The sequence below is a fragment of the Myxocyprinus asiaticus genome, chromosome 13 (genome assembly GCF_019703515.2).
Source record: "Myxocyprinus asiaticus isolate MX2 ecotype Aquarium Trade chromosome 13, UBuf_Myxa_2, whole genome shotgun sequence".
NCBI lineage: Eukaryota > Metazoa > Chordata > Actinopteri > Cypriniformes > Catostomidae > Myxocyprinus > Myxocyprinus asiaticus.
In genome coordinates, this window is record NC_059356.1 from 14,659,023 (window position 1) to 14,677,813 (window position 18,791).

Here is an 18,791-nt window from a genome sequence, read left to right on the forward strand (position 1 = left end):
CATAATCATTTTTAGAAAATAAGACATCTCATAAACAAGTAGACCTAAAAAAGGCAAAACATATTTACAGAATGGTACTGGAATTTCCAAAAAATATCTGAAGCACTGTATCATGGGAAGTGAAAGGTTATGAATAAAAGGAAGACTTATGGTGTGTTAGCTAAGCTTAGTACTCATGTAGAATAACAAAGAGGTCCAGAATGTGAACCCTCCCATGAAATATGGTGAATGAACATTTCATAGCACAAATGAACAATAGGTCAAGTACATCTTAAACATGCCTTAAAAAGAGAAATATATGGCACTTTTTGTGTGCCACAGTCTTGTGAAATGGGCTTGTTGCTCTTGAAAATAGCAAAACAAACTTGAACCTATGTGACCTATGATCTGCTTAAATGCAGGTCTTACATTTGGGAAAATTTAAGACATGAACATACTGGCATGTTCCAGAAAGCAAGGGGCATCACTACACAGTAGTGTTTCCCTCTCTCGTACTTTCCGAGCAGACACGACAGATGTCATCGTCTAGGCTGATGGGGTGGGAACTGCTAAAGATGCAGAGAACACTGCATGCTATATAACATCTCCCTGAGGAGTGACAGAGCATTAGCAGACCATTAGCAACCCCGTTAGCCTTGTACCCAATACACAACACAGAGCCGAGGACATATGCTCACTACCTCAACCCAAAGAGCTGGAATATGATTAGACTACATGGAAATGCTGGACCTGAGGGATCAAATGACATCAGATATCAACCAGACTACCTTGGCAACATAAGGACCTGGAAGAAGACTTTAAGCTGCAGCTGTTCAGAATTGAAATGAAGTGTTTGTGAAAGATCAGGAATGTAGTGAGATCAGTTCCGCAGCAGTCAGCAGCTCCACAAGCACAACAATCTGGAATGTTTGCGGAGAGGAAATGTCTGTCACAGGAAGAGTGGTGCAGAGCCACAGTCTATTAACACATCTTAATACATCAATGTTCCACAGACAGCTGTGGCTCCAAAAATGTGGTTATAAAAAGAATCTTAAAGAAAAATAAAACACATTTACACAAGGCAAGACTATAAGGCAGTGACTGGCAGATTTACCCTTTGGCAAATGCCCTTTGCTGAGGGATTCTGAGACCAGAGGGGTGGCATGTTGGCCAGCTCAGGTCAGTGAGGTCGCTGAAGTAACTATATGCTCAGTAAAATCATTCCCACTGATACAACATCAAAACACTGAAAACATTCCAACCACTGGCCGTTTATGAGAGGCGCATGTTGAGGTGCTATGAATGCTGAAACTAGGATTTCAGGGTTTTCTTACCGTCTCTTTCTCTGTCAAGCTTTTCCCACTGAAGTGCTACATTCATACAAATACTTTTACAAAAATCATCACTTTAAATTTCACTTGTGCCAACTGGTTTTTATACATTTTCATGTGCCAATCTTTTTACAGAAGGCCAGCCTAAATAAATAATATCACTAAAATTTGAGAGACTTCCATCTCATTTTGTTCCAATCGATAAAATTCATAGATTCTGTCTGCATTTATTGTGGCTGATGGAACCGTGGGTGGAACAGGCGAGCTGAGCAATCTTAGGAGTCTGAGGAAACCTCAGGCATCCCATGTAACAGATTGAGCATAGTGAGGCATTTGTTATGGGGTCACTAAAAGAAAACAGCGACAGAAAGAGGGTGAAAACACCCTCAAGGCAGTATGAAAAAAAAAAACGCAGGACAATAAATAAAAAGAAAGGAATTTCCTTCAACATTTGACTTTTCTCTCAATCTACTTTTTAAAAAGTTTGTTAGTTTCAGGAGCATCCCCAAGTCTTTGAAATGAAAGACGTGCTTTTCTTCTTCATATACTTTTTCTTTATAATTAAAAAACAAGTTCATCTGTGACAGAATGTCTTACTTCATTCAATTGTCTTTTCTTTTTAAGACAACACAAATTTCCCTTTAACTTTCTTTCTGCAGACTCCAGCAGACGGTCTTCTTGACGAACCAACCGTCAATCCTAATCCAATTAAAATCTTGGAAATGGGCTGACGGATAAGTAAAAAAATAAACCCTAGAGCGAGTCTTCTCCTCTACTCTCCCAAACGTTTCGGGTAGGATGAGCTGTTCAAGCAAACACCTGCATCTTCCCATTTGACTCCTGCACGTGGGATATCTGGGTTTGGGCGGGTGCCGTGACTGCTGGGCTAGGGGTGGAGTCAGACCAATCGGACACACACTGTGGGGAGGGGCTTGACCAGGGCTCCGGAGACTCTGGGGAAGGGGTCAGGTAAGGGTGTTCGCTGGGCACGTGCAGATAATGCTTGGGAGTGGCATCCATGGCGGAGCTGTAGCTGTGCTGGGAGGGTGGTGTCGGGTAGTCCTCCGGGCCTGCGGTGCTACCGCTTGCCTGTGCTGGCGGTGCCTGAGATGGGACAGCTTGGGCTTGTGAGGCCTGAGGGGCTGCTGAGGCCTGTGGAGGCTGAAAGAAGGCTGGAGGTGGCTGTGCCTGCTGCGGGGTTGGGGGAGTGGAGGAGCCCATGCGGGTGAGGTTTGGGTTGGTGAGCACGTGGCTGTGAAGCTGCTGCTGTGACTGCTGCTGCTCTGCAATGGTGGGCAGTTTCACCGGGCTAATGGAGGGCGTGTTGGAGACAGGTGTCGGCTGCAGTATGGGCTGCTGGGTGTTACGGAACACCTGCTGCTGGTGCATGAGCATGCCAGCTTGTTGCATGGTAGGCGTCTGAGGGAGCATTCCTGCTTGGCTGCTAACTGGATGCACCAGACTGACCATAGGCTGACTGCACTGAGAAGATGGTGGCATGCGGTTGTGCCAGTCAAACGGCACGCTCACCGGACTTACCATGCCCATGTTGAGGCTCATCTGGCCTGCGTTCAGCACATAATTGTGAGGGCCCTGGTTGACACCGCCTCCTTGCATGGCCACCCGCCCGTGCATGGAGAGTCCGCCGTCACCCAGGTCACTCAGCTGAGCCAGGGACACAGCAAAAGTACTGGTACCATCCATGATACTGCTGTGCACCATGGGAGTGTTAGGGACAGACATAGAAGAGTGGAAAATGCCAGGAGAGGGCATGGCGGCTGGAGAGGTTGGATTGGTGACATAGCCGGCGTTGCTGGTGCCGCCGCGTGGCGAATCCAGTGAGTCTACAGGAGACAGCGTGACAGAGCTCTCCAGCAGAGCACTCTGCATGTCTAGTGTCAGCCGTTTGTTGCGGCCTTTGGCAGAATCTTTCATGCCGGACGTGTGCTGCCCGCCGATGCCTTTAGCCCCCAGGCGACGGTTCTTCTTGCCCTGTGGGGTGCTCTTCAGCCCATGCAGGAAGTTGCTAGGAGGGCACATGAGTGGTGAGAGTGTGTGGGTACCAGAAAGGTGGTGACCAGCCCCTCCATGGCCCTGTGGGCTTCTCACAGTGTTATATTCATCCAGCAGCTGCACTATATCATGGTGCATACGGTCCTGCGCAATATCTCTGGGGAGTCTGTCCATGTGATCCGTAATCTCTCGGTTGGCAAAATGAGCCAACAAAACCTTCACTGCCTCGCAACTACCTTCCCTGGCAGCCAAGAATAGTGGAGTCTCCTCCTGAAGATATAAAAAAAAATGTAAAAATTAACAACATGGCTGAGGTTAGGGTAGAAGACTTAAAAAATTGTGTCACTGATCAGTGCAATTCACAGTAGCACATGATTTAATCTGGTGTGTGCAATTCTTTCGATGTTAAAATCAACTATAAATCAGCTACAGGCAAGCCACTTGCAGGTTAGTTTCAACCTCTGTGACGCTATCGCAACATTTGCCTGTTTGTATGACCCATCCAGCATGACACAGTAACACTGGTTCAACCAATGACGTGAGTTTGGGGCGGGACTATCTGTTTGGACAACTAGTAGTGAAAAAATTACACTCTTCAGCTTAAACATAGCACTTGTGTAAAATGTGTAGGTTTGCGTACCTTCAGGTCTTGCATATCTTTATTGGCTCCATTCTTCAACAAGGCAACTGTAGCTTCAACATTATTCACAGCGGCTGCCCAGTGCAAAGCCGACTTTCCTGTGAAGAAATAGAAACTTTAGAAACAATGCAACTTCACATCTGAAACACAAACACCCGTCTTTTCTTTTTTGTGCTTACCGATTTCATCAACAGCATTGACATCAGCATGGCAGGTGATCAACTCCTCCACCATGCCCTCTACTGCCAGACGGGCTGCAAGGATCAGAGCGGTGGAGCCATCGTACATGCGTGCATCCAGGTCTGTGGCACGGTTCCTGATTAGAATCTGAAGATGGAAGAATTTGGGACCCATTGTAAATATCATATTGTGACATCAGCACTGACATTCTTTCAATTGCTCATACTGTATATATTATTCTACTTTAAAGAGACAGTTCACTCAAAAATGAAAATTCTGTCATAATTTACTCTGGTGTGACTTTCTTTTTTTCTGTAGAACAAAAGAAGATATTAGGCTGTACGTTGGTCTCAGTCACCATTCACTTTCATTGCATCTTTTTTCCATACCATGAAAGTGAATGGTGACCGAGGATGTAATTCTGTCTAATATCACTTTTTGTGTTATATACAGTAGAACAAAGTCATACTGATTTGGACCAACTTGAAAGTGAGTACTGTAAATGCTGGCAGAATTTAAATTTTTGGATGAACTATCCTTTTAAGTGATGTGTACCACAGGTGTCGTGTGCTGATGCTTAAATAATCTTGTACTGTTAACTCTACCTGGAAAACTCCCTGAGCATCAGCTGCTACAGCTGCATGCAGAGGTGTGCGGCCTGTGTTGTCTTGTGCGTTCGCATCAGCCCCGGCATCCAAGAGTCTTTTAGCTGCGTCAGCTCGGGCGTAGCGTGCCGCCAGGTGCAGAGCGGTCTCTCCAGTGCGGTCGGTCTGAGCAGCAAGTGACGCTCCCTGGTATATGAGGTCAGATATGATGTTAGCTGAGGATTCTTCTGAGTCATCATCTTCTGTCACCTCTGGCTCCAGCCCACCTCCACAGAAGGATGCCAGCATTAAAGGTGTGAAGCCATCTGTATGGAAGGAATAAGCTGTGTTAATTACATTTGCTGTGCATGTATTTAACATTTGTCTGTCTTATTAAAAACCCTTAATGTTGTTCCAAATGTGCATGACTTACATTGTTCAGTTGAACATAATGTGTTCAGTGACCATTTACTTTCATTGCATGAAAAAAAAATGCAACGAAAGTGAATGGTGACTGAGAATAACATTCTGTCTCTATTTGTGTTCAACGGAAGAAAGAAAGAAAGGTTTGGAACAACATGAGGATGAGTAAACAATTTTACATTTTTACCTTTTACAAGCACGGTACACATATCGTAAACATATCATACCTGGGCCACGAACATTGACGTCCATGCAGTCGCTGTCAAACTCCCCTTGTGGAGGTGTGAGAGCCATTGAAGGTGGCATACGGATGTCTGCTGCTGCCAAGTGGTGTTGTGTCCACTGTCGACTGTCAACCGCATCCTCGCCATCTGACAGAATGCTGGGCTCCTCCACCTGTGCCAAAAAAACCACACACTACTGATGTTGTTCGTTTACAAACACATAACTGCTTCACTGATGTATACACATATACACCGGAATAGGAATTATAACTGATCATTCACCTTAAGTCTTTTTGCCTCTGGACAATCTGTGTCTATCCACTGGTCACTGTGATCTCCAAGTAAAGATTCTTCCACTGTCTTTGGCATGTGCCTGCAGAAATTCACGAATGCTTATTAGTGACTATCAACAGGATATTCTGATGACCTCTACTGAAAATCGTCATTAAAAGCTTTGAATGACTCACTTCATGCCCAGGGAGTCTTGGCCCACGGGTTCCCTGCGGTTCTTGTTACTGCTCGTTTCCTTCTTGAGGAAGAAGCCCTCAGGGAACCAGAGAGTGCTGTGCTCACGTTTTCGACGTGCAATCAACATGCCCACCAATAAGATGACCATCAAGAAGAGAGCTGCTACCCCCACCAGCAGAAGCTTGCCCCAATCAGGAATGTAAACAGGGTTAAATATTTTTTCACCTGAAAAAAAAAGGAGAAAATAAAGAAAAACTTAACAAATGACCTAGTCGGGGACTAGGTTAGGAAGCAGCAAAGTTGGTGGTACTTACTGTGCACTTCTTTAAGGGGGTACGGGAAACGCAACATCTCCCGTGCAGACAAGGCACCCAGGTATTCGGCAGCACTGTCGGCATTGCGGAAACAGTCATCTGATCCTTGCGAGCATAGCCTGTTGTCTATCTCCAAGTATACAATTGAGCTGCAGTGGAGCCAAAGAGTGTTTGTCAAACAGGAGTAGAAACATAACAGGTACAGTATGTTGCACTGATTGCTTTAGTAACGTCAACTTACCCAATGACCTCCTGCTGACTTTGAAGCTCCCGTTTAAGGCGTGTCTCACGGCCTTTGTAGGGTCGGATCATGTATTCCCCATTGTGGTCAAGGCGGAAACGCAACGTCGTGCGGAGGATGGCGCTTAACTTCTGCAGGAAAGCCGTTTGTGTCCTCAGCAGCTCCTCTGGAGGAAGGAGGACTACAATAACCAACACGCCTTCTGCAAGGTCTTGCGGTATCTTGCCTGCACAATCCAGTCCATCCCAGCCACACTCTTCAGTATTGCAGCCTTGATCGCAGCGCCCATCGGCATAATGGTCAGTACAGTATGTCTCATAGATGGGGCTGTGGGAAGGGAGAGATCGTATTAGAGAAAGAGATTTATAAACAATTCTATGATCCATGTGTGAGAAGACAGCATAGATTCAAATTCAGACTGATTCGCTAATGAATCAGTTGCACCAATCAATGAATCAGTTGAGCTGATTCACTGCGAAGAAGTGGCGTGAAAAAAAAAGATTCACTAAAATATTCAGACAACTTTATGGCTCAAACTTTGAGCCATCAGTTTTATTTTACACTCAAGCAATATAGTATCTTGTCAATAATACTGTGTATTATCTAAGCAGAAATATTCACTAGGGCTGTCGATTTAACGAGTTGATTTAGTGTGATTATTTATATGAAAAATAACGTGTTAAAACTAATAAAGCAATTAATCATGCCCCCGATCTGTACCTAAGTTCTGTAATAAAGAATGTTCCTACCATTAAAGCAATTCAAGCTTGATGTACCACCTTGATGACCCCAGTCAGTGCTCCAGCTGTACAGGCAATGTGCCTCATCAAAATAACAAAAGCAACCTGAAGCACAACCTTCCAAAAACTAACTTGTGCGCTCAATGACAGCTAGGCCGAGCACAACAGAATGCAGGGATCTCGAGATGCTTTTTTTTTTTTTTTAAAACTACAATTAACTTGACACAGTGTTCTTACTACACAGCGCTCATGACTACAGACACTGAAAACTAGAGAAACAACATTTATTATATATTTTAATTACTCTAATCATTATTTATTAAATGAGCTTTAAGTGGGGTTCTTTCACGTAAATATTAATAAATGCGATTAATTCAATTAATTAATCAGCACATTAGGTAATTAATTTGATTCAATTTTTTAGCGACTGACAACCCTAATATTCACTACAATAATTTCCATGATTTTTCCATGGCTTTTCCATGGCTGGAAAAAACTATTTTAAAATTGCCTGAAATTTCCAGGCTGACCATTTAGTACAGCACTTACTTGCAGACTTTCTCTTTGTTTTTGCAGTCAAAGTTATCGTAAAGGCACTCAGCATTGTTGCAGAACTCGTCGCACTGGCTGTTGTTGAAGAGGCGCCAACAGCGCGGGTCTGCGCAGCGTGCCCAGGGGTTTGCAGCCAGCGAGCAGTCGCCTCCATCCCAGCGGCAGGCGAACGAATTGCACTCTTTGTCACAAACGCCATCATTGGCCTTGCCGTGGCATTCGGCAATAGGGCAGGCAGGAGGCAGTGGCTCCAACAGCGTGGCTTCCTGTTCACAGCGCTTGCCCATCCAGCCATTGATGCACTGGCAGTGGAAGAAAGGGAAGCTGGTTTCCTCTGTGCACAAGCCTCCATTGCGGCAGGGATTGGAGGAACAGCCCTCATTGCTGCGGTGCTGACACTGTGGCCCGGCAAAACCTTGCACACAGGTGCACCGAGCGCCCCGTGATGTAAAAGTACAGCTGCCACCGTTGTAGCAGGGCAGCTCTCTGCAGGACATGCTCCTCTCACAGTTAGCACCAGCGTAACCCTGAAAAAAAGAGGTAACCAGGAGGTTAACCAGGCTACTTTTGGAGTTCAAAGGATATTCACCCAAAAAAATATATTTTTTTTTTGTGAACTACCCCTTTTTACACGGTACATTAATGATGGAATAAGAGCTTTATAGTTCACCCTTTTCCACAATGAGATTATATGAGCTGAGATGAGCGGAGATACGTAAAGTCATGATTACTCACAAGCTGACAGGTGCAAGTGTATCCCAGCGGTAAGCTGCTGGACGCAGAGCATGCGCCTCCATTCTTACAGGGTTGAGCCTCACATACACCAAATCTATTCTGACACCCTCGCCCTGAAGACACAAGGAAGAAGTTAGAATTTAGACACAGACTTCCTACCATACCTCACAAACACACACACAGATGCAGTTTTCAAGCATTAACCTTACCTGTGAAGCCGGGCTTGCACAGACACTGGTAATCATTGGGTAACTGGATGCAGTCCAGGCTGTTGGAGGGGTTGCAGGGGTTGGAAAGGCATTCATTGATGTCTCCCTCACAGCGTTCTCCAGTGAAACCTGGAGGACAGTTACACCTGTACCCTCCAACCCGGTCAACACAGGTACCGTTATTTTGACACTTGGGCATCCCTCGAGGCCACGAGGGCATTGCGCAGTCATCCTCGTTTATCTCACAGAGGACCCCTAAAAAAGGTCATAATGAAAACATTATAGTGATGCTCTTTCAAATGACCATCAATTAGAGCACTGACCCTCAATTTTGGCAACAGATTAAATTTCAGAAGTAATCTACCCAACACTGTACAGATGTCACTGCATTACATAATATCTATTTCTATATTTAATATTTTGTACAATAATGAAAATATATTTATATATTTGTATGCGTCTCAAGAGCTCAAATTGTGGCTTGAGTGTCCAATGACTTTTTTGAAACCACTGTAAATTGGGATTTTTCACTTGGGGGCAAAAGGAGGTATTTTTTCCACTGAAATTTGAATGTACATTTAGAAGTCTTACCCAGCGTGCCTGGAGGGCAGGAGCAAATATAGTGCCCCACCAGGTCAATGCAGGTTCCTCCATTCTGACACGGGTGAGACTGACACTCATTGATCTCTCGCTCACAGTTGTTCCCCTCATAACCAGGCATACACTGAAACAGCAGGAGGAAAGACGTCAGTTTATAAACTATGTTCATTGGGTCAAATCTATCAGCTGGGTTTCCCCACACCTTTTGACCAATGAATTTCCATGCCTTTCCATGAATTTTACAGTTGTTTATGATTACTGAATGAAGATTTTTTCTTTTTTTACATTTATAGAGATTGCACTCATGACGAGCAATTTATAGTCAAAATCCTTTAGAACCAAGCATAATGACTAGCAGTTGACCGATAGTGGATTTTGCTGATAATGATAACTAAGGTGGTGGAAAAGGCCGATAAGAGGCCAGCATTAATCTGGCGATAGTTTTTAAAACCAATTTATAGAATAATAAAGTCTGTACTCATGATGACAGACAAAGACAAAGAGGCTACAAGAGTACATAATGTATAAAATAATCCCAGATGCATTTTGTTGTGCAACTAAAATCCCAATAATAACCAGACATTTTCTTAATTTGGTTCATAACGTGGGACTTTTAACTATAAACAAGCCAGAAATATTTATTAATAGAAGTATATAAAAATACTTATTTTGGGACTCTAATTTTGAAATGAAGTATTTACCAAATTAAGTTTTTTATAGTCTATATACTCACCAGATTAAGGATTTTTTAGATGAGTTGTGAAGTTGGAGACACAATGAAAAAAAAAACCTATCGGCAACCATCGCCTTTGATTTTTGCCGATTCCGATGGTTCCAAAAAGCAACTATCGGCATTGATTAATCGGTCTACCTCTACACTGAGCATAATTAGCAAGAAAAATTATAATTACAATAAAAACTTCCACAACTTTTCCCACAACATTTTAATTTCCACAACTGGAAATTGCCATTTTTAAATTCCCCGATATTTCCAGGTTTTCTTTCACTGTGGTAACCTGCTATCAGGCTTTGTTCTAATATGTTATGAATGATGCTGGTATAGTTATTTCTTGCATTGCAATGCTGACTCACATCACAGGTGTATCCTCCCATGTAGCTCCTGCAAGTGGCACCATTGAGGCATGGTTTGTTTTCACAGCGGTCAAATTGGGACTCACAGTAACTGCCTGTGTAGTCTGTGGGACATTTGCAGTAGTGTGTGTTTCCAGTGTTGACACAGTGTCCACCGTGAAGGCAAAGCTCATCTGTCTGGAGACCTGTAAGAGAGAAAGCGTGGACCATTAGCACAAAGCAGCCTGCAGAGAACCTGTCTCCATAAAAACAGATTTCATTGCTAAGTTCATATACCTCTCTGTCTGGCAGCAACTTCACAGGACACTCCAGGAATGTCACAATAACGACCTGACCAGCTACCCACACACTCACACATGAAGGAGGCATCTTTCTGTCTGCAGCGACCACCATTCTTGCAGGGATTGGATGGCCTGCACCAATCAACTGGATACTAGAAAGTGAGGTAAAATAAGACAAGTAAATAAGAGTATTGATTAAAAAGACGAGAGAAAAATGAGTAAGATGGAGAGCTGGGGAGCAGTCTACTATCACAGGGCTTTAACTGTGTCCATAGAACCCATTTATAGTTTTATCCATATCTTCACAGTAATTTTTAATTTGGGGTCTCCTATTTGGTATTTGTCTGGTTTTATCATAGTGGATGTAACCAATAGGGAAGCATGCACCCAATGAAGTGTTCATTTGAGTTTTTTTTAAGAAATCTTAACTGTTTCAAGGTGCAAAAAGCTTTCTACCTGGTCTATTTATTGTATTTATTGATTTCAGTTGGACTCTTGTTCTTTTTCATTATTTATTTTACAATTAAGAATGAGAAGGTGAGCGTTCATTTCATAAAAAAGGGGGGAAATGGTTTGATCCAATTAGTAGAGATGGCAAAATATTGTGCATTTAAACTAGCCGTCACTAGAGGGGCCAATGGACGAATAGTGTTCAGAGCAAGCTAAGATTAAGGTTTTGATAGTGCTGCTTGAACGCAAGAATCTCCAACATCCAATGGAGGGGAGATGAAGTCGATTTTAGTGAGCCATGTTCAAGTCAAAAATACACAAGCATGTTTAGGTTGTGTTTGGAGTAATGTGGGACAATACCTGGCAACGGGGTCCATTGTAGCCTTTGGGGCAGGAGCAGCGATATGACTCCAGGGCATCGTGACACACTCCTCCGTTGAGACACGGCTGCGAGTCACACTCGTTCACCTCGTACTGGCAGTAATCTCCAGTGAAGCCTGAACGGCAGGTACATTTGAAGCTGTTGATCCCATCAGTGCAGGTGCCTCCGTTAAAACAGGAGCTACAGTAAACAAGGCAGATTATTTATTTATGATCTACTTTGGAATACAGTGTTACTTTTGTCCAGCCAATTTCACTGTCTCACCTCTCAGTGCAGTCTGGTATGTTGGTCTCACAGAGGAGGCCTGTGAAGCCCGGTTTGCAGGAGCATGTGTAGCTGTTCACGTAGTCTGTACAGGTGCCTCCATTTTTGCAGGGGGTGCTCTGGCACTCATTCACCTCAGAAGCACATCGTGACCCTGTGAAGCCTGGAAGACAGCTGCAGCGGAAGGAGTTCATGCCATCTGTACAGGAGCCTCCGTTCAGACAGGGGTCTGGGAAAACAGAGGATGCTATTAGGCCATGTCAGGTAGGGTTGGGTGACACTAAATATAAACAATATATTTACAATGATTTTGCCAGAGATAAAAAATGAATTAACAGCATGAATATTGCAATTATTTTAATTCGCTTTTTATTTGGCCATTAAAGGGAAAATTCACCCAAAAATTTAAATTCTCTCATCATTTCACCCTCATGCCATCCCAGATGTGCATGACTTTCTTTTGCAGAACACAAATGATGTTTTTTAGAAGAATATCTCTGTATGTCCATACAATGCAAGTGAATGGGTGCCAAAATGTTGATGCTCCAAAAAGCACATAAAGGCATCATAAAAGTAATCCATAAGACTCCAGTGTTTTAATCCAAATTTTCAGAAGTGACATGATAGGTGTGGATGAGAAACAAATCAATATTTAAGTCCTTTTTTGCTTGAAATTCTTGTCCCTGCCCAGATGGTATGCATGAAGAATGTTAATCATCAAAAACACAAGAAGAACGTAAAAGTGATCTGTTTCTTACCCGCACCTATCATATCGCTTCTGAAGACGTTGATTTAACCACTGGAGTCATTTGGATTACTTTTATGCTGACTTATGTGATTTTTGGAGCTTCAAAATATTGGCACCCATTCACTTGCATTGCATGGACAAGAAGAGATGAGAAATTCTTCTAAAAAATCTTAATTTTTTTTCAGCAGAAGAAGAAAGTCATACACATCTGGGATGGCATAAGGGTAAGTAAATCATGAGAGAATTTTCACTTTTGGGTGAGATAACCCTTTAAGTTTCCTAAAAAAGCACGTCATTAAACCTATTACGCAATTTCTCATCATGCAACTCGTGAGTATAAGAACATATTAATATCATCTGATTTAACCTTAAGAAGTAAATGCGAGTAAGATTACATTAGAGTAAGTTAAATTTATGTCCGTGAATCAGTTCAGACTAAGTAAATCTAAATCATTTCAATGAATTTTTTCAAAACTCTGACTCAATTTTTTGTTGGCGTCATCACTCAAACATGCTCACAGAAGGTAGGAAGGCTACTTTAGGAAGGCCTTTTATTTTCAAGTTCTGCAAAAAAAAAAAAAAATAAATAAATAAAAAACGTGTTTATATTTAGTTTGACTCACTTGGTGAGCAGTCGTTGATGTCTGTTTCACAGTTGGGTCCGGTGTAGCCAGCACGGCAGGAGCACACATAGCCACCCAAAGTGTTGCTGCATGTCCCGCGATCCTTACACGGGTTCGAGGAGCATTCATTTATGTCAATGTTACACAACTGACCTGAAATGTGAAGCACAATTCGAGTTAAGGCACACTTCAGTAAACTAAATTCTTACCATGCTCAGAAAGCATGCCATCACTTACCCTGCCATCCAGGTTGGCAGTTACACTGGTAGCCCTGGTAGTCAGGCGTGTGTACACAGGAAGCGTGGTTGGCACAGGGGTTGGGCGAGCAGGGTGTCAGGACTTCTGCGCAGGTGGGTCCACTATAAGGTGGCTCACAGAGACAGGTGAAACTGGCCACTCCATCCACACAGGTGCCCTGATTCAGGCACGGGCTGGATGCACACTCGTTGATGTTTACCTGACACAGGTTACCTGGAGATGAGAAAGAAAGATAGCTGAAATGTCAGCGTATGCTAACACCTCCTTTTGTGTTCCACGGAAGAAAGTCATACAGGTTTAGAATTATAAAAGGATAAGTAAATGATGAAAGAAATTTAATTTTTAGGCAACTATCCCTTTAAGATCTTACAGTAGGAGGAGTTATGGTTGAGTTTTTTTAATAGGGAACATTATGACCATTATTATTCTCAAACAAGGTCGAGTAAAATAAGAGAGGACATTCTGCTCTTCATAGTAGTAATATGTGTAATAAAATATCTCTTTGTTGTTGTTATTATTGTAATATCCATTCTGAGCTAATATTATGTATATCTCACCTCTAAAACCCTGCCGACACTTGCAGGTGAAACCATTGAGCTGATCGAAACAGGTGCCTGCATTCTGGCAGGGGCTGGGCAAACAGTCGTTTCGGTCTAGGTCACAGTTCTTCCCCATCCATCCAGGCTCACAGTCACAGCGATACCTGTAAGAACAATTCAAATAAAAGTTGCACTCAAACAAACAAGTCCATATTTTTCCGTTTCCTGCTTGTTTGAAAGTTTTTTATGGAGTTGTACCCGTTAGGGTCATCCCTGCAGGCGCCATGCACACATGGGCTGCTGGCACACTCATCCACTTGTGAGTAGCAGTACGGGTCGTGGAAGCCTTCAGGGCATTGGCAGTGGAAGCCATTCTCATCGTCTACGCAGGTGCCTCCATTGCGACAGGGGTTAGACAGGCACTCATCAATCTCATCTTTACATTGTGGTCCTGAGAGAGAGGGAAAATGAGGAGAGACGCTTATAATGAGGTTACCTCCCACGCGCCCTTGAATATTTGAACCCAAAAGGGTTGTTTATAGGGATAGTTCAACCAAAAATAAAAATTGCCATTAACATTCCTCATGTTGTTTCAAAGCCGTATGACTTTCTTTTCTCTGTGGAAAACAAAAGATGTTAGGCAGAATGTAGACAGCCTCAAACACCATTCATTTCCATTCCATCTTTTTTCAATGAAAGAGAATGGTGACTAAGGCTGTCATTCTGCCTAACATCTCCTTTTGTGTTCCAAAGAGAGAAAAAAAAATGTCATTTGGACTGACATGCTGGTGAGTAAAAGACTACATAATTTTCATTTTTGGGTGAACTAACCCTTTAAATGTATGAGAGAGGTGTGGAATGTGGAGTCTCTCACCAGTGAAGCCAGTTTTGCAGACACATTCATAACGGTTTATGCCATCTTTGCAGATGCCATAGTCACAAGGGTTGCTAGCGCAGTCATCATAGTTGATTTCACAGTTGGTGCCTGTAAGGAAAAAAAATATACCATTCCTTAACATGAAAAGAAGAAAACAATGCAGAAATGCAGATTGCCACATCTGATATTTCACAATTGAACTAAATAAACATTGCATTAGTCCTAACCTGAGGTGCCGTGTTGACACTGGCAGATGTATTTGTTGACCAGGTCCACACACTTGCCACCATTCTGGCAGGGGTTGCTGTGGCACTCATTGAGCTGGTTCTCGCAGCGGTAGCCAGTGTAGCCAGGTTCACAGTTACAAGTGTAACTGGCAATGGCGTCAATGCAAGTGCCATGGTGGCACGGGTCAGGCTTGCAGTTATCGATATTGCTCTCGCACAGCCTACCTTCAAACCCTGGAGACAGAGAAAAGATGTGAAGGAGTAAATAAGCAGAGTTAGCAGAGAGATAACAGAATTTTCACTTTTCATTTTATTTCTATCCCTTAAAGTTTTTTCTAGGCCACAAGTTACTGCATTTCTGGTTCTTGCTAGAAATGACTACCCTGAGGGGCATGCTTGCAGTAACAAAGTACGGTGAAAGATTTATTTACAGTATTTCTATATTCCTACTGTCCTCCTGTCACCATGCTCATCCTGCTCTCAAACCGAGTGATTCAATGCCATTTGTGTTTTTGTCCGGGATGTAAAAACTTCCTTGGTTTCGCTAATGCTTGTTATCCAGCAACCCTTTATTGCCCCTCCTGCTTTTTTGGTCTGAAAATTGTCTCTCTTCTTTTCCCCAGTCTCGTTAATTTTTTCACTCTTTACTGTCTGCTTCCTCCATTTCCTTCTTTCTTACTTGTGAAAGGTTCTACAGTTTTGAGTCTCTATTCGCGTGGTTTCCATGCCGACAGGCTGTCAAAGCAGCGGCCTTGTGAGGAGTGAGGCAGGGCTGGGCTACAGCAGTAATACAGAAAGAGAGAGAGAGAGAGAGCCCTTCACAGGCCTCACAGACATGCTTTTGTCCCTAAAACAGCAGGACAATACCCTGCGTCCCAGCTAACGGGACAGCTCAGCAGAGGGGAACTGGAGCACGGAGAATACCAAACAGTAGGCTGCTTCAGACAATGCACAAACTCCATCCCCGATATGCTGATCTACTTCACTAATGTATAGTATGCAGAAAGCAGTATATCAAAAGACTAGGATATCCAAATAGAAGAGCAGGTGAGAAAATACCCAGATGACATACTGCATCAACTGAGTTTCTTAAGTTCGCATCCATTTTGCTATCCCATAATGCCATGGGAGTAAGATTCAGAATGTGTAATAATAAATAAAAAAAAGAACGGCGAAGAACTGCAAGCTGGGATGCTCTTTTTAAGTGTAGGTGCTAGAAGTACAAAGAAAGTTGTTCCTCGAGGTTAAATTGTAATTGTTGTACAATGCCAGAGTAAATTATTGTTGCAGTTGTTGTTAGTACGTCATAGGTTCAAGAACATACGGGTCAAAGGGCAGTCTGTCCAGGAATGTGATTATACTACACACTTGCATACTTAAAGATCATACTTTATTATTGATCGAAAAATACATTCTTCATCGAATTCAGTACATAGGTGATTCTGACCAAACCGGTCAAGAAAATGTCATTTTAAACAAAATAAAATCAATACATTTTTTTTTTTTTAAATAAATAAATAAAATACATTAATTTATATTTTGCATAAAGAAAACGAAGTCTACATTTAGGACAGTTCATATATTTTGCATTGTGACATTATTTTCTGGACACAATGTGCGGAAAATGTGCATAACTGTCATGAAAATAATTTCTAAATGTAAAAATCTTAATGTTAATGAAGATAAATCTTAATTAAAATTACATTTCTCGATTTTTTCTTTTATTTTTGGATAAAAATAGGTCCAGATCGTTTTATTGAGACAGTTTCGTGAGAATCATCCATCTACTCTATGCAGTACGCAGCTCATGTCTGTGCTTTCTAAAAACCTTTTGTGCCAAGCGATACAGGGAAGTACATACTGAATCTTTATCCAGAACATTCCCACATAAGCTCATGCTGTCATCACAAATAAAGTCATGCTGATTTATTGGATCAATCAAACCCAGAACACAGTTATTTCTACAGACAAAACTATGTGGAGGTGAACGCTGGGAGCTTTGGTTGTGTCATACGGCACTGTGTGGGTATGCATTGTGGCGTACAGATGAACAGATGTCGGGGTGATGACAGAGCGTAACCCCCTCATCAGCAGCTGCCAGCCCTTGATGACCCTGTGACACTGGGGTCTGCAGGGTGGAGGAGTGGGTGGGGGGGGGGGGGGATTAAGGGCCTCTCGTCAGTCTGCCTAGCAATACGACCACAGACACAAGAAGCAAAGCATCTAACCCGGAGATGACTACACACAGGTGTGTGATGACGATTTTGACTTTGAACCCAAAAGGCATCCACAAAGCTCTGTCATGCACAAGATCCACACAAACAGACACATCAATATAGTAGCTTACCTTCAGTGCAGCGGCATTCATATCCATTGGGTCGGTCGATGCACTTGGCTCCATTCTGGCAGGGAGTGCTTGCGCACTCATCAATGTCGATCTGACACATGGTGCCAGTAAATCCTGGGACAGGCAAACACAAAGGTCAGAGATCAGCCTATGGCAGCAGAGGTGAGCTCCTCACACTGATTGGGGGCCATTGGGTTTAGCTTTGGGGGTAGAGGATCTAGGCCTAGTTTGAGATGCTGTGCACCTTGGCTGAATCCAAGCTAAAGTCGTACTGAGTTTTCATCGGACCAATAAGGTTGTGCATCTTAAGTTAAAGGGATGGTTCACCCACAAATTCTGTCTTTTTTAACTCACCCTCAAATTGTTCAAACCCAAAGGAAAAGTCAAATGTTAGCCTCAGTCAACATTCACTTTCATTGCATCTTTCTTTTTTCCATGCAAAATTCAGCCAAGAATATCTCCCTTTGTGTTCCACATAAGATAAAAAAGGAATATAGAACAAAATGATGGTGAACTTTGATTTTTAGGTGAACTACCACTTTAAAGGATTGGTTAAATCTCCAATGTAATTTGTGATCTAGATAAGTGTATATCAATAACATGTGCAATGTGAATCGACATTGTTCTGGATTTTGAACACAATTAGATTTTCAAACAGAATTTGAAACATCTTACTTGGCTCAAAAAGTTGTATATTCTCTGTATCCATCCAACAATCACAATAATTCTAGACAATCCAGACTGAGTTAGAATGTTTTTGCAATAATACTTTAGAATAAATTGATCCATGCATTATAGATTACTGAGAAATATGTCCAGGTATTAATTGGTCCTTCAAACACATTTTGGCAGACGTTAATCTAGTTTCTACACATTTTTTAAAAACAAGTTTATCTGGAAACTGCAGTTGTGCATGTAGTGAGGAGGGAGCAAGTTTTAAACACTGACTGATATCCCATGTCTGGGAAAACGTGCTAGTAAGAAAAACAAAGGCTGGGGCCCCCATAGAAATGTTCATTTCTGCATCTTTAGTGGGAGATGTGTTGATTAACAGTGTTATGATGGGATCTATGTTGATGCCTAGGGCACAAGGTTAGAGGGGGTGATGCTAGAATTGTTTTCTTCAAGGCCAACGGCCCTCCCCCTTTCCTTGCACAAATGCTACCAGCTCAATAGCTAAATGGGGGGTGCGGGGTTGTCTGCCCCAGATGTAAATTGCGGACATGGAAAAGAATCTCATTAACAGGGCTGCTGTTCCCCCCCAACCACCTCAATGCAGAGGGAGACGGGTGAGACTGCTGTCCCTTCTCTATGGACAAGTTGGGAAGAGGAGGGGTGGTTGTGTTGAGAGGCCACAATGGTGTCTTTGTTTGGGCACGCAGTTGCATTGCGCTCGAGGCCTCGCTCTAATGAGTAATTACGCAAAAAACTATCAGGCTAGGAGGCGAAATTGGGTTTAGTTTGATATTA

The 18,791-nt window shown here is 42.7% G+C and overlaps 1 protein-coding gene across 1 annotated transcript in view; it reads right to left on the reverse strand.

Annotated features, from left to right (window-relative positions):
- Positions 1–164: 164 nt before the first annotated feature.
- The window catches only part of LOC127450071 (neurogenic locus notch homolog protein 2-like), a 46,814-nt gene continuing 28,187 nt past the window's right edge, over positions 165–18,791 (reverse strand). The window contains exons 10-33 of the mRNA XM_051713799.1: positions 17,322–17,435; positions 14,975–15,208; positions 14,745–14,855; positions 14,129–14,321; positions 13,889–14,034; positions 13,311–13,544; positions 13,074–13,226; positions 11,703–11,931; positions 11,417–11,618; positions 10,602–10,758; positions 10,326–10,510; positions 9,225–9,357; positions 8,634–8,888; positions 8,425–8,537; positions 7,687–8,216; positions 6,398–6,724; positions 6,157–6,305; positions 5,842–6,067; positions 5,657–5,747; positions 5,378–5,546; positions 4,749–5,053; positions 4,143–4,290; positions 3,964–4,061; positions 165–3,593 (exon numbers count right to left, since the gene is read on the reverse strand). Of these exons, the coding sequence (XP_051569759.1) occupies positions 2,118–3,593; positions 3,964–4,061; positions 4,143–4,290; positions 4,749–5,053; positions 5,378–5,546; positions 5,657–5,747; positions 5,842–6,067; positions 6,157–6,305; positions 6,398–6,724; positions 7,687–8,216; positions 8,425–8,537; positions 8,634–8,888; positions 9,225–9,357; positions 10,326–10,510; positions 10,602–10,758; positions 11,417–11,618; positions 11,703–11,931; positions 13,074–13,226; positions 13,311–13,544; positions 13,889–14,034; positions 14,129–14,321; positions 14,745–14,855; positions 14,975–15,208; positions 17,322–17,435 (5,978 nt within the window). The 3' untranslated portion in view covers positions 165–2,117. The remainder of the gene's footprint in view (positions 3,594–3,963; positions 4,062–4,142; positions 4,291–4,748; positions 5,054–5,377; positions 5,547–5,656; positions 5,748–5,841; positions 6,068–6,156; positions 6,306–6,397; positions 6,725–7,686; positions 8,217–8,424; positions 8,538–8,633; positions 8,889–9,224; positions 9,358–10,325; positions 10,511–10,601; positions 10,759–11,416; positions 11,619–11,702; positions 11,932–13,073; positions 13,227–13,310; positions 13,545–13,888; positions 14,035–14,128; positions 14,322–14,744; positions 14,856–14,974; positions 15,209–17,321; positions 17,436–18,791) is intronic.